At 36.1% G+C, this 16,238-nt stretch overlaps 1 protein-coding gene across 1 annotated transcript in view; it reads right to left on the reverse strand.

Annotated features, from left to right (window-relative positions):
• Window positions 1–14,105, reverse strand: part of LOC106088459 (putative uncharacterized protein DDB_G0286901) — a 66,085-nt gene extending 51,980 nt beyond the window's left edge. Inside the window, exon 1 of the mRNA XM_013253981.2 lies at window positions 10,826–14,105. Within this exon, the coding sequence (XP_013109435.2) occupies window positions 10,826–12,112 (1,287 nt within the window). The 5' untranslated portion in view covers window positions 12,113–14,105. The remainder of the gene's footprint in view (window positions 1–10,825) is intronic.
• Between the last annotated feature and the right edge of the window lie 2,133 nt (window positions 14,106–16,238).

Below are 16,238 nucleotides of genomic sequence, written 5' to 3' on the forward strand. Positions count from 1 at the left end.
ACCAGTGCGACACTTCTTAGGGAAGAAGTTTTTACATGCCTGTCATACGAAATGCTACAGTAACTTAAAAATGAAGACAGTACTGGGAGGGGATAGCCACTGCTGGAAATTGTTTCAGACGTTCTCATCAGGATTCGACCGCAGGCGTTCAGCGTGATATGGCAAAATGCTAAACTCTGTTGTACGGTGGGCAGTGAACCCTGGGCACTCCTTTCGTATCGATTGATCAAATTGCAAAATCTCTACAACATTTTGATAAGTAAAATATTTTTTCATAATTTTATTTTGGACCACTGTGCGTTGGCTTGTGATACAGAATACGGTGCGGCCTTAATGTTCTATTGGATAGCCGATGGAGGAGGAGGAGATATTTTGTGGGTACCCTTACGAAAACTCAATAACACTAAATTGGCATAAAACAACCAGGGGGAGCACCCCACCCAAACGGGCATAGTAACCGATTGGGACTTTATGGGTATGAAATGAAAGGTATTTGGTAGTACAGTACGATTCTGATATAAAAATTTAGCCATTGTGTGGGAGGGCCGCTTGTGATACAGAATATGATGGGGTCCTCAATGTAAAAATTTGGAATTTTTGATATCCGGAAGGGATAGAGCCCTCCCCCTACCGTTATTTACAAAAAAAACCCTTCTCATCAGGATTCGACCGCAGGCGTTCAGCGTGATATGGCGAAATGCTAAACTCTGTTGTACGGTGGGCAGTGAACACTGGGCACTCCTTTCGTATCGATTGATCAAATTACAAAATCTCTACAACATTTTGATAAGTAAAATATTTTTTCATAATTTTTTTTTTTGTGGACCACTGTGCGCTGGCTTGTGATACAGAATATGGAGCGGCCTTAATGTTCTAGATAGCCGCTGGAGGAGGAGGAGATATTTTGTGGGTACCCTTACGAAAACTCAAAACACACAAAATTGGCATACAATTTTGGTATTAAATAACCAGGGGGAGCGCCCCACCCAAACGGGCATAGTAACCGATTGGAACAATATGGGTATGAAATGAAAGGTATTTGGAAGTAGAGTACGAATTTGATAAAAAAAATTTAGCCACTGTGTGGGAAGGCCGCTTGTGATACAGAATATGATGGGGTTCTCAATGTAAAAATTTGGAATTTTTGATATCCGGAGGGGATAGGACCCTCCCCCTACCGTTATTTACAAAGAACCCTAGATCTCTTAGATGTTTTGTGTGCACGCCTATAGAAACCCAAAGACATGAAGTTGGTAGGCAACTTTGGGGTCAAATAACAAGGGGGAACGCCGTACCCCAAAACCCAGACAAAAGGATATGTTTAGTGTTTGGGGCAATATAGATGTCAAATGAAAAGTACTTGGAAGTAGAGTACGAATTTATAATACAGAATGAGGTGGGATCCTCAATGTAAACATTAAAATGAAATCCCAGGGGGTGGGCGGACCCTCCCCTTATCGCAATTTACAAAAATGCCATATCTCGAAGATGGGTGAACCGATTTATGTAAACTTTTTTGTGTACCCTTATGGAAACCCAAAAACAAGAAATTGTTGAACAACTTTGAAGTGAAACAAACTGGGGGAGCGCCTTACCCCAAAGGATATATTCAACGATTGAGGCGATAAGGATAAAAAATGAAAGATATTTTGAAGTACAGTACGATTCTGATATAAAAATTTAGCCATTGTGTAGGAGAGCCGCTTGTGATACAGAATATGATAGGGTCCTCAATGTAAAAATTTGGAACAAACCCAACATCTCTTAGATGTTTTGTGTGCATCTCTATGGAAACCCAAAAACAGGAAGTTGGTAGGTAACTTTGGGGTCAAATAACAAGGGGGAAACGCCATACCCCAAAACCCAGCCGAAAGGATATATTTAACGTTTGAGGCAATATAGATGTCAAATGAAAAGTACTTGGAAGTAGAATACAAATCTGATACTAATTTATGATGCATAATGTGTTGGGGTCCTCAATGTAAACATTAAAAAGTTTGATATCCCAGGGGGTGGGCGGACCCTCCCCCTTATCACAATTTACAAAAATGCCATATCTCGAAGATGGGTGAATCGATTTATGCAAACTTTTGTGTGTAAATTTTGCCCATAAACATTCTACTGAGAAACGGGGGCAAACTTCTCACATATCAATGAGTGCAGTTCGATTCATGTTTTAAGCTCAATGATAAGGGGCCTACATTTTATAGCCGAGTCCAAACGGCGTGCCGCAGTGCGACACCTCTTTGGAGGGAAGTTTTACATGGCATAGTACCTCACAAATGTTGCCAGCATTAGGAGGGGAAAACCACCGTTGAGAATTTTTTTCAGATATTCTCGCCAGGATTCGAACCCAGGAGTTCAGCGTCATAGACGGATATGCTAACTTCAGCGCTACGGTGTATACCCTTATGGAAAAATAAAAAAAATATAAAAAAACGAAATTGTTGGACAACTTTGGAGTGAAACAACCTGGAGGTTGTTGTGGGAGGGCTATTTGGGGGACCCTTCCCCTTATCCCACTTTAAACAACGCCAGTTTTTTGAGATCGACGAAACGATATCAGCAAAGTTTTTTGTGTACGAAATTAAAGATATTTGGAAGTAGAGTACGAGGGCCTCTTGGGATTTTTCAATGCATAGATTGGGCCACTATGTGTACGAAATTAAAGATATTTGGAAGTAGAGTACGAGGGCCTCTTGGGATTTTTCAATGCATAGAATACATTTTTGAATATCCCAAGGGGGCGGACCCTCCCCCTTACCCCAAATATCAAACAACCCAGATCTCAAAGATGGGTGAAACGATTTGAGCAATGCTTGTTGTGCGTCTTATGGAAACCCAAAAACATGAAATTGGTATAGAATTATGAGGTCATAGCATTTGGGGGAACGCCCCACCCAAACTGGCACATTTACCCAAACGGACACATTGGGGGGAACGCCCCACCCAAACGGGCAAATTTACCCAAACGGACACATTGGGGCAATATGGATATCAAATGAAAAGCATTTGAAAGTAGAGTACAAATCCGCCATAAAAATTTGGCCTTAGGTGTGGTAGGGATGTCCCACACCCAAAAAGCAGCCAACAGACCACATTTATCGATTAGGACAATCTATTTCTAAGAAGCTATTTTAGTGTTTAGTCCAATGGGTCAAGCTAGAGCGCTTTTAAATTTCATTGCAAAATAAAGACTAGCGATCTCTGCCTGCCCAAATTGAGTAAGCCTTTCCATGCAACCCAACTTACTCCGGCTAAAAGGCCATAAAACTCCTGTTTAGCTCATCTTCAAACTTGGCCAAGTAGTACTTTAGGTAGCCCATAGGCATATAAGTTTTTAACCATCAACCGAAATCCCTCAGAGGAATCATTATAGCCAAGCTACAGGGGATGACTCAGAGGCTCTGTACACCCTTGGTGTTAGCTTAAAAATCTGATCTGACCTTGTTGTCAGAAAATACAATGCTCAAAGTTTCAAATTGCCACTATGGAAAAATTCTGTCCTTGGACTTGCTGGATCGTTCAATGGAACTGAGAGATATACCTTCATCTCCTGTGCCTGTTGTATCATAAAACACTAACTTGTAAGGAAAAGTTTCGAAAAGAGATTTGTACCAATGTAGGGGCTTAAGGGGCTACAGGGGATGATTTAGAGGCTCTGTACACCCTTGGTATCAGCTTAAAACTCTGGTCTGGCCTTGTTGTCAGCAAATACAATGCTCAAAGTTTCAAATTGCCACTGTGGAAAACTTTTAGGGATAAATTTATTCTGTCCTTGGAATTGCTGGATTGTTCAAAGGAACTAAAGGATATACCTCCATCTCCTTTGCCTGTTTTACCATAAAACACTACTTTGCAAAGAAAAGTCTCGTTAAGAGATTTGTACCAATGTAGGGGCTTAAGAATTGAAATCTAGATTTAGATTTGATACAGGAACAGTCAAGGGCCTTGGTAGGCGAGTTGCTGGTCTATTATACTACCAGCGAGGCTTCCATGTTCCATTCAAGTTTTCAATCTAAGTCTGCTTATAGACTGCCTCTCTAACCTAACCCAGAATTTATACTCAGCCTTGGTTTTATTTTTTTGTTATTCCTTTTTTTTGTTTCATTTATCACGAACTCATCATCATCATCAACATCACTTAGCCTTGATGTAGACATTTCAGTAAATATATTTTTTTTTAATAATATTTTTCAATTATTTGAAATTGATTTCGATTCGACATGGAAATGGTATGGAAACTTAAAGAAAATGTTAGTGATTCACACTCTTGGTTTGATTTTGTGATTTCAGTCTGCATTGCCATTAATGCCAATGCTAATAAATGTGAATAGAAGTTTGTTTTCGTTTTTTTTTTTTTTCTTTGGTCTGCTGATGTGTGCAATTTCAACTTCATGCAATTTGTTTTCCTCCATTTTGTATATTTCGTTATTATTTTGTGTATATATATATGTTTTTTTTTTTCTCATAATTTTTTGCCACTCAGACAATGAATGAGTGAGTGAGTAGCAGCAGTAGTAGTAATACTGCCAGCATGGAAGGTCATATTGTGAAGGTCATCATCGATGCACTTACAAGATGTACATATGCCAGTGCTTTGGATTTCCTATATGACAATGGCAGCCATGACGATGACGATGGCGACTAACGACTAACCACACCACACACCACACCACACAGTGTATAAAAATTCAACAACAAGGTTGCACTTTGATAATGTGGTTGTGTGATGGTCGCCATCAAATTATAACATCACAGACCTCCCCATACATCCCATATATCCTCGCTAAACATATTTTTTTTTGTCGTTTTTCACATGAAGCCCCAACACCATGAAGTGTGCATAGAATTACCATGAGTCACCTGATTGACTTGAACTGGATGATTGTGTATGTGTGTGTGTGTGTGTGTGTGAGTGGTGTGTTGTGTTTGACACCCGTTTCTAGTACCAGGGCATGCTATATAATGGCGGTCTGTGGAGCCTTTGCTGAGTGTTGCTTCGATTTCATAGTAAATTTACACAGAGATTAGCACCAAATGGGAAGTTCAGAGTTACTCATTTGTTGGCCCCACCATCATCAACAACCATTCAACCATGGCAACCATTTTAAATACCATTGACATTAATATCCTCCTAACTTCCATTCCTACCAAAATGGCCTTGCATTTGTCCAGGGGGCCATTTGAAGTTGGCCAAAGGAAATGTGGAGTGTAAATTTGCACTTCCTTTTCTTGCAATTCTAGAATAACTAAAAACACTCGAGGAAATTTGCCAGTAGATAAAGGAAAAAGTGTATGGAGAATCTATGATCAGATCAGATGATGGCAACAGCAGTTAGGGAAAATTTAAAACTACAGAACCTAGGGAGTGCATATCAAACATACGAAACAGCATCACTGCTCAAGGTAAGAAAGGGGTACTTGGAGTGTTTGAAATCAAAGTATTTGGTGAGATTTGAGTTAAAGAACGATCCCAGATTCTCTGTCCGATGAAATTTTATATATTTAGAGTTTAGAGCACTATTTTTTTTAAATTTTTTTTGACTTTTTCAATTTTTTTTTTTAAATAAAGAAACGTTCATATAACTTTTTTTAATTAAAAAAAAATTATTAAAAAATTTATAAACAAAAAATAAATGAAAAAAATTAAAAAAAACAAAATAATGGGAAAAAACTTAGATTTCATAGCAACAATTAATTTTTTTACATATAAGAAAAAAAGTTTAAAAAATTCAGATGAATTGGACTTTTTTAAACATTTCGTATTGTTAAGTTTTTTCATTTCAAAACAAAAAAATTAAAATATTTTTTTAAGATTATTTATAACAGTGAAAATAATATTTTAACTAATTAATTAAGTTTTAATAAATTTTATTTTAAACTAAAAAAAAAATAAAAAATTAAAAAAAATTAAATAAAAAATTCAATTAAAAAAAAAAATAAAAATCATTTAAAATTATAAAAATCGAAGGATTATAGCACAACAAAATAAAAATGTAAGTATATAATAAAAAAAAAATTAAACTATATTTTTAAGCTTTTTTATAAAATTGAAAATTTAAAGAAAAAATTACTTAAAAAAAATTAAAAAAAATTTTTTTTAAAAAAAACTTAAAACAAGTAAAAAAGCGTGAAGTTCAGCCGAGCCGAACTTTGGATACCCACCACCTCGGGTAGCAAAACTTCAAATTGAGAGATCGGTCTATATGGCAGCTATATTCAAATTTGGACCGATCTGGACCAAGGGGCTTAACTAAACTCACTGTCTCAAATTTTGGCGACATCGGACAATAAATGCGCGTTTTATGAGCCCAAAACCTTAAATCGAAAAATCGGTCTATATGACAGCTATATCCAAATCAGAACCGATCTGGGCCAAATTGAAGAAAAATGTCGAAGGGCCTAATACAACTCACTTTTCCAAATTTCAGCGACATCGGACAATAAATGTGGCTTTTATGGGCCTAAGACCCTAAATCGGAGGATCGGTCTATATGGCAGCTATATCCAAATCTGGACCGATCTGGGCCATATTGAAGAAGTACGTCAAGGGGCTTAACTTAACTCACTGTCTCAAATTGCAGCGATATCGGACAACAAATGCGCCTTTATGGCTCCAAAACATAAAACCGAGAAATCGGTCTATATGGCAGCTATATCCAAATTAGAACCGATCTAGGCCAAATTGCAAAATTATGTCGACGGGCCTAACGCTACTCTCTGTCAGAAATTTTGACGAAATCGGGTAATAAATGTGGCTTTTATGGGCCTAAGACCCTAAATCGGAGAATCGGTCTATATGGCAGCTATATCCAAATCTGAACCGATCTGGGTCAAATTGACGAAGGATGTCGAAGGGCCTAATAAAACTCATTTTCCTAAATTTCATTAAAATCGGACAATAAATGCGCCTATTATGGCCCCCAAACCATAAATCGAGAGATCCGTCTATATGGCAGCTATATCCTAATCTGGACTGATCTAGGCCAAATTGCAGAATTATGTCGAGTGACCTAACGCAACTCTCTGTCAGAAATTTCGACGAAATCGGATTATAAATGTGGCTTTTATCGGAGGATCGGTCTATATGGGGGCTATATCAAGATATGCTCTGATATAGCCCATCGTCAAACTTAACCTGCCTATGGACAAAAAAAATAAGCTGTGCAAAATTTCAGCTCAATATCTCTATTTTCGAAGACTATAGCGTGATTTCAACAGAGAGACGGTCAGATGGACGGACATGGCTAGATTGTCTTAGATTTTTACGACGACCAAACGGGGCAAATTCTCACATATCATAAAGCGCTGTCCGATCCAAGTTTAAGGGGCCTACTTTTTATAGCCGAGTCCGAATGGCGTGGAGCAATGCGAAAACTTTTTGGAGAGAAGTTTTTACATGGCATAGTACCTCACAAATGTCACCAACATTAGGAGGGGATAACCATCGCTGAAAATTTCTGATTTTTCTGATGTTTTCGCCAGGCGTTCAGCGTCATAGGTAGACATGCTAACCTCTGGGCTACGGTGGCCCAGAAACAAAACAAATAATAAAAAAAAATCTTTGAGACGTCTTATTAAACTGTTTTATAATTTTCTTCAATAAAAAAAATTTAAATTTTCTATAAAAAAAACATTAAAAAATTGTAAAAGGTTACAAAAAAAATCTTAAAAATTTTATTTTTTTCTTTGCTTTTCACAACATTTTTCTTTAAAACTATTTCAAAAAATTTTATATATATTAGAAACCTTTTTTTTCTTATATTATTTGCCTATGCTTAAGCATGGATCATTTCCCTTTCAAGAGAAATTTACGCATCTGTAGCAAACTGTGTTTTCTAAACACCAAACATTTTACTCTGAGTGTAAATTGCTTCAGCAAGCAACAAAATTTCTGCTGCATGTATAAAATAACACAAAGTTTGTTTCTTTTTATGATTCATACCAGCTGCATAAGAGGGTCTTTGACTGTATGTTTCAGATAAATTGCGTCGTCTCGGTTCTTTGAGAGCGCTCACGACGCGACTGGTGTGTAATAATAGTTACAACCATCACTGTCGCTGTCGTTGTTGCTCTTATTATTGTTGTTGTTATGGCTGTTGCTGCTATTTTGTGGCGGAGGAGCAATTACACGAAGGATAGATGGATGAATGGATGGCATGCCAATGGCAAAGGCAAAGGCGAAGGGAAACAAAAAAAAAAAAGTTCACAGACACAGTCGGGACATAGTCGGGAAGGACAGACAGAAGTGTAAATTTTTTTACTACACTCCTTGATGCGTTTTTAGCAATTTTATATTTCTTTTATTTTGACTTTGCCAATGTAGTTGTGTGTATAATGTGCGTGTATGTGTGAGTGTTTAATCCCTACAAATGTTTCCTTAGAATGCTGCTGTTCAGTTTGGAGGAACTTGTACGTAGACCAATGAAGTAGCAAATGTCGCACAGTGGAGCGTGATGAGAAAAAAAAAATAAATAGTAACGTGATCATAAGCATAGAAAGGCCTCTAGGGGGCGGGCTAAGAAAAGATTTATCTCCGCCCAGAATTTTATAAATTACATTGTCTTCAACAAAATTTGTTAATTTCATAGCTTTTCTTTTTTATTAAAATAAGGGTTTTTTAATATAAGAATTTTTTTTTCATATATTTTGAACGTCATGTCATTTTAAATCGATCTAGCCATGTCCGTCCGTCCGTTCGTCTGCTGAAAGCACGCTAACTTTCGAGGGAGTAAAGCTAGCGGCTTGAAATTTTGCACTAATAATTTTTATTAGTGTAGGTAGGTTGGGATTGTAAATGGGCTATATCGGTCCACGTTTAGATATAGCTGTCATATAAACCAATCTGGGATCTTGACTTCTTGAGCCGCTAGAGGGCTCAATTATTATTCGATTTGGCTGAAATTTTGCACGAAGTGCTTTATTATGGTTTCCAATAACTGTGCTGAGTATGGTTGAAATCGGCCCATAACCTGATATAGCTGCCATATAAACCGATCTGGGGTCTTGACTTCCTGAGCCCCTAGAGGACGCAATTCTCGTCCGATTTGGCTGAAAATTTGCAGGTGGTGTTTTGGTACCACTTCCAACAACTGTGTTAAGTATGATTCAAATCGGTCCATAACCTGATAAAGCTGTCATATAAACCGATCTGGGGTCTTGAATTCCTCAGCCACTAGATGACGAAATTATTATCCGATTTGGCTGAAATTATGGCCCGAGGTGTTTTGTTATGATATCCAACAACTGCGCTTAGTATGATTCAAATTGGTCCATGTTTTGATATAGCTGCCATATAAACCGATCTTGGGTCTTGACTTCTTGACCCTCTAGAGGGCGCAATTCTCGTCCGATTAAACTGAAATTTTACACGCAATGTTTTGGTATCACTTCCAGCAACTGTGCTAATTATGATTAAAATCGGTCTATGTTTTGATATAGCTGGCATATAAACCGATCATGGGTCTTGACTTTTGAGCCTCTAGAGGGCGCAATTCTCATCCGATTTGACTAAAATTTTCTACAACGGCTTCTCCCATGACTTTCAACATAGGTGTCTATTATGGTCTGAATCGATAAATAGCTTGATACAGCTCCCATATAAACCTATCTCCCGATTTTGCTTCTTGAGCCCCTACAAGGCGCAATTCTTATACGAATGAACTGAAATATTACACATAATGACTTCTGCAATGTTCAGCATTCATTTATGGTCCGAATCGGACTATAACTTGATATAGCTCCAATAGCATTACAGTTTTTATTCAATATTCTTTGTTTGCCTAAAAAGAGATACCGCGCATAGAACTCGACAAATGCGATCCATGGTGAAGGGTATATAAGATTCGGCCCGGTCGAACTTAGAACGCTTTTACTTGATTTTATAAAAATATAGTTACGTTTTCTGTAAACAATTTTTTTCCACTTACATTATATGTTTAATAAGTTCCTTAATATTTAGTACCCAAATTTTAGTTATAGTTAAATTTATTTATTTCCCACCCCAAAATAGAAAACTGTTCTTGGCGGGGATGATAATCCTGATACTTTGGTACCTTTTTGGATTTTTTTTAAAGCTCGTACCTTTTTGGTACCTTTTCGAAAGTAAAAAGTTATTAAAATTTAAAAAAAAAAAATCCTTTGCCAGCAAAAAGTACTACTTTAACTGGTACTTTGTACCATTTTCAAAAGCACATTTATCATCTCTGTTTCTTGATATCTTATTTTCCAACTTGTTACTCTTGTTACACACTGTGCCCTGTTTAAATTCATGTCAAAGCTTTAAATGAGCAACTTCGATACCAATTTAATTCGTTAAAAGGAACTGCTGCTTATTGCCAACCAAAAAAAAAAAAAAAAACAAAAACCACACAGCTCGCAGAGAAAAGTGGCGACGAATATAAAATAAATCGAGAAAAAAAAGCTAACAAGGGAGTGGAGGAGAACAGAAGAAAAAACAAACAAACACTACAGCATTTAGAAAAAAAAATAACAGAAAAAAATAAAAGTATCTAATAAAAATCTATGTAAAAAAAAAAACAGACATAGCAATGGATATGGCTGTAGAAGCATATATTAAATAAATATACACATACACATGTGCATATACAAATGTACACATGTATATAACACCACACAAAATGTTTATTAAATTTGTAGCTGGGCTTTTGTGGAAATGTATGTGAGTTGTCTGTGTCTGTGTCGTTGTCGTGGTCGTTGTCGTCGTCTTCGTTAAGTATGTGTCCGTCTGTCGGTTCGTGTGTCTTATGTGTGTTTTGTGTTTTTAATTGAGTGTGGGTGGTTGGTTGTTTGGTTTACTTACTTGAGTTGCATCTGAATACGGGGTACTCGAGTTCATGTTAACCCTTTGCGAGCCAAAGACAACAATCTGTTGATGTTGCTGTTGTTGAAGCTGCTGCTGCTGCTGCAGAAAATGCTGTTGCAATTGTTGCTGATGTTCCATTTTAAAGCTGTTGGTGTTGCTATTGTTATTGTGATTGATGTTCGGTGATGTTGGTGTTGAGAGACTTGAAAAATCCTCTGAGCTTGGATAATTTTTGAAATTTAAAAAGTTTAAATTATTTTCAAAATTTATGTTGATTTTTTGACTGCTATCATCGCCAGTGCAATCGCTGTTGGTGCTTAAGGGGCTGGCCACAGAAGTACTGCTGCTCAATTGCAGTTGCAGCTGTGGATGTTGGTGGTGAGCGTTATTGCTGCCGTTGCTTAGTTTGTGATTATTGCCGTTGTTGTTGCTGCTGCTGGCGGCAGCTGAGGTCCTGGCGTTGCTGCTGTTCAAGCTGACAATACTACTGCTGTTGCTAGCGCTGTGCGAGCTTATAACACTGCTGTTGCTATTGCTGTTGTGAATGTTGCTAATTAAGATTATTGTGTTGTTGTTGTTGTTGTTGTTGTTGTTGGTGATTGTGTTGTTATTGTTATTATTGGATTTGTTACATATGCCATTGGCCAATGTAAGCATTTGTTGTTGCTGTTGTCTTGCCTTTGTTGCTGTTGTTGTTTTAGCATGAGTAATATTTGGCGTTGACGTTGTTGCTTTTATTTTGCGTTTTTGCTGTCTCAGTGCCGTTGCTGCCTCAGGCACTGTTGTTTGTTGTATTTCTTCGGTGGTTTTTACCTCCTGCTCGCTTTCTACTACTACCTCTTCTTCTTCTTCTTCTGGCTCACATGATGCCACCAAGACTTCGTGGAAATTCTCTTCCTCCTCTTCGTGTTCGTATACTTCGTCGCTGATAAATTCCTCCTCGTCTTTGATCAATTCATGGATTGCCAAAGTTGAACAGCGTTCTTGTGGTTGTTGCAGTTGCTGTTGCTGTTGTGTACAGTTATACGGGTACTCCTTGATATCTTCCTCTTCGTTATACGGGTAGTCCTTGATATCTTCCTCGAACAATTCATTGATCAAGGCTTGTTCAAAATGTTCGTGAAAGGAGGTGTAAACCAACTGATCCTGCTGATGATTGTTGTGTTGGTGTTGATGTTGGTTATGTGTTGACAACAACAGCTGTTGCTGCTGTGCTTGGGGAAGATTTTGTTGATTGGAATCTTCTTCGTCTGGAAACCCATTCACTGTTGATTCACTAATCATTGTTTTTGTTGTGATCCTTTCCAAAAAACGGAGTGGTTTGTCAGACCAAAAGTAAAGTGGGGGGGGGGGGGGGGTTCTAAAGGAAAAACCCTTTAAGTAAATATGGTAAAGGGGAGATCAATTTATTTGGTTTCTAAGGGTTGGAGAACTTGTCTCACTCTCTCTCTCTCTCTCTTACTCTTATGAGTATTTCTCTATTCTTTTCCTTATTTAGGAAATGTGTTGTTTTCGTTGTTGTTGAGGTGGGGGTCTACTGAGTTGTCTTTGAACTCCACTCATGTTTGATACAACCTTTGGTTTGTGCTCTCCAAGATTTCAGTTACAGAATTGAGTGGTTTTCCAAAGAGATTCTGTTCAGAATAACTTTTTTTGTTTTAATCGGTTTTACTAAGTTTGAGAGTGAAACTCAAAATGGTTTCCTGGAAATGTTTCTTCTTATCTACAAAATACTTTCAATGGCTTGATAATCTCTTTTGTATACTCAAAGACAATTTGAGCGTTTTGTAGTTGTAATTGAGTGAAATTTTGATATTAATCCTCTCAATATTTTGTTTCAAGCCCTTCCTTTTGCTTGAGGGAACTTTAATTTTCAAGTCCTTTTGTTATGTGGTTAGTATTGGTACCAACTTTTGAATTGAGTGATTTTTCTTGCAGCTTGAGTGAAACTCTATGTTGGTTTTTTCACTTTTTGCCAGTTGGTTTGAATGAATTTTTGAATGAGTGTTTTTTCAGGAAACTTGTGTGAATTAGGATTTCATGGGTTTTATGGATCACACATTGTTTATATCCGCCAAATGTAATGTTCTGCAAAAACGAACAAACAACTTATTTGCTTGTTTAAACTCCCAATTTTTAGTTGAGTTTTTTTTTCGTAAGACTCAAAATCGTTGTTCACTCTTTTTTTACAAAATCTTATGGTCGCTCTCGTTTTTAAAGGTTTGTTGTTTACTTTTCCTTTTTGTAAAATATACGGGGATGTTTTTTTAGCAATTGCCTCCGGTTTGTTGGTAAATACAAATAATTGCGAAATACTTTGTTTTCAACTATTACAGATGGAGTGTTTTTTCCCAAATCAGCTTGAGTGAAATCTTAATGGTTGAAAATTCTTTTATTTTTTTAGCGGCAGTCTTTATTTTGTAAGTCCAGGAGATGATTTCTATCGTTTTTACACAATTTCAAATTGAGTGCTTTTTCGTTTATTGTGAGTGATTTTGTTTTTACAGCAGATTTTGTTGTTGTTTTCTTCGGCAAATGGTTATTAACACCAAAGTCTTTGGTTTTCTTTACAAATCTTACTTAAGTTTTGGTAACCAATATTGAGTGTTTTTTTTTTGTTTATTTTGAATTAAACTATAGTTTTCTTGATTTCTTAGCTTTTTCCGCAAATTTTTTGAAGTTATAAGGGTTTTAGCACAATTTTCTTTAAATTGGAGGTTTTTAATGATTGAGTGGTTTTCCTTTAACTTGAGTGATTTTGATTTATTTTTATGAAATTCCTTAAATTTTTTTATGTTCGATGATTTTTGATCTTTTTAAACAAATTTCTGTTCAATCAGGTAATTTTCCAATTGAGTGATTTGCTACTTAGCTTGAGTGATTTCCTTCTAAGCCTAAGTGATTTCCTTTTTAGCTTGAGCGATTTCCTCTTTAACTTGAATGATTGTGTTTTTTGCAAAAGCTTAAGTGATTTCCTTCTTAGCTTGAGTGATTTCCTTCTTAGCTTGAGTGATTTCCTTCTTAGCTTGAGTGATTTCCTTCTTAACTTAAATGATTGTTTTTTTTTCTTTTCCAAATTTTATTAAATTTGTAGAAATTCTTTTTTAGTTGTTTTCAGGAAGGCTTCTTTTTTGTTAAGTTTTTTTTTTTTGAGTTGAGTAATTTTCTTCAAGCTGGAGTTGAGTTTGCGTTTTTTTGAAATTTCTTAAAAATTTCAAAATTTTTGTTGTCACTGAGTCGTTTTTGAATTGAGTGGTTTCTTCCTGGCGTTAGACTTTTTTAAACTTTTTTTTTTAATTTTCGATGATTTTGATGTTTTTGGTAGAATTCCTTTTCTTTGTTGGTTCTTGGAATTGAGTGATTTTTTTTTTCTTAGTTTCAGTGAATTTTTTATACCTTCTCCCACTTTTTATTATTTTTTTGCCGTTTTTAAGAAAACTTCATTCAGTTTTGGACGTTTTTCAGTTTGAGTGACTTTCCCTTTAGCTTGAGTGATTTTTATTTTCTCTCCAATTCTTGGATTTTCCCAACTTTTTGTTGTGTGCTGGTGTTTTGAGCAGAATTTCTTGAAAATTTTGGTTTTTTAAATTGAGTGATTTTCTCTTTCGATTGAGTGAAATTGTTTTCTTTTTTAATTTTCACACTTTTTTGGACTTTTTCCAACTTGTTGTTCCCTTTTGTTGCTTTTTGAGAAAATTTCATTCAGTTTGAAAGGTTTTCTGATTGAGTGATTTTCTTTTGAGTTTGAGTGGTTTTTAATTTTTTTGAATTTCTTAAATTTTTTCAGCTTTTTGACTTTTTTTCGTGTTTTTAAGCGATTTTCATTCACTAGAAGTGGGTTTAGGATTGAGTGGTTTTCTCTTTAGTTTGAGTGAAATTGATAGTTGCTCAAATTTCTTAATTTTTCCAATTGTTTTGGGAGTTTTGTTTGACGTTATGCAAATTTCTTTTCAATTGAATGATTTTTGAGATTGAGTGTTTTTCTCTTCAGCTTGAGTGAAATTTGGTATTTCCAAATTTTTTTGCTGCTGTTGTTGTTAGTTTTTAAAGGATTTTCTTTTTTTTTCGTTGGCAGATTTGTTGCTGTTACCAGCTGCTTACTGCTACCACAATGTGTATATGAGCAGTTTTATTTATTTGCTTAATATTTTATTTAAGTTTTTGTTTTTTTTTTCTTCTTTTTGCTGATTTAGCTTAGTGTGGTCGTTTACATTGGCATTTGCTTTAAATTGGAGCTGGAGTGTTTTGTTGTTGTTGTGGTTGTTGGTGTTTTCTATAAACTCTGGGCTAGTGCGCTGGATGGTTTTGGATTCCCTTGGTGTGGCCCCGCTGTAGCTTACAATATAATATGCTAGTCTCCTTGGGCAGTGTTCGTCGTAGTGGTGGAAAAATTTACAAACTATTGGTGGTGCTGTGTTGATTTGACTTATAGCGAAGAAAAAAGTGTTGCTGGTACACTGGGGGTAGTAGAGCCACTACTGTCGTTTGCTGTGAATGAGTAATGTGGTGTTTTTATTTATTTTTTTTTTTGATTTTCTTCAAGTTGAGTCAGACCCAGAGGAGTTGTTTTTTTTTATACTCATATAAAGTGTGTATATAATTTTTTTTTTAATTTTTTTCCTGTAGATTTGTGTTGTTTCCTGGTTTTGTAGTTTGTTGTTGGTTTTTATTTTTTCGTTGCAGTTTAATTCTATTATGTTATATAAAAAAAATTTTTATCTATAGTTGATGTTGTTGTTGTTGATTTCTTTCCTGAGGTAGTTTGATGTTTTTTTATTGTAGTTGTTGTTGTTGCTTGATTTCTTCTATAGAAAAATAAACTACTGGTGGTGGTTTCTGTTGCTCCTTCTTTAGAATTTTTTTTTTCAAAATTCTCCTCCTGCTAAACAAAGTTTTGATATTAAATTTCTGCTTACTTTTGGTCTCAATTGATCAGGGTTTTTTGTTTTTGTTGCTGTTGTTGCTGTTGAGCTAGCTTTGTATGCTTCCAGTGGAGGATGGATGTTTGGAGGGATTGATGAATGGCTTTATTGAGGCTTGGCTCTTTTTGGTTGTGGTCTTAATGGTGCTGGGTTTGGTTAGCTGGCTGGCTGGCTGGTAGGTTGGTAGGTTGGTTGGCTGGCTGGCTGACTGCTTGCTGGTTAAAAGTGTTGCTGGCTGGGGCTGACTTGCTATTACGATTTCTAAGCTCCCCAATTGCTGGCTAAATGACTGGTTGGCTGTCAGACAGACGTGCAGCAAGACAAACTATTTGACTGACTGAGCAGTGTTTTTTTAATGAACACAACAGAATTTCAAAAGCGAAAAAAAAAATTAAACGCGATTTCAAGGTGAATCTAAATGTTGCTACTATTTTCGTCTACCACTCCATACACTTGGAAGTGAACAAAAAAATTATGTATATATATTT

This window comes from Stomoxys calcitrans, chromosome 5 (assembly GCF_963082655.1).
Source record: "Stomoxys calcitrans chromosome 5, idStoCalc2.1, whole genome shotgun sequence".
NCBI lineage: Eukaryota > Metazoa > Arthropoda > Insecta > Diptera > Muscidae > Stomoxys > Stomoxys calcitrans.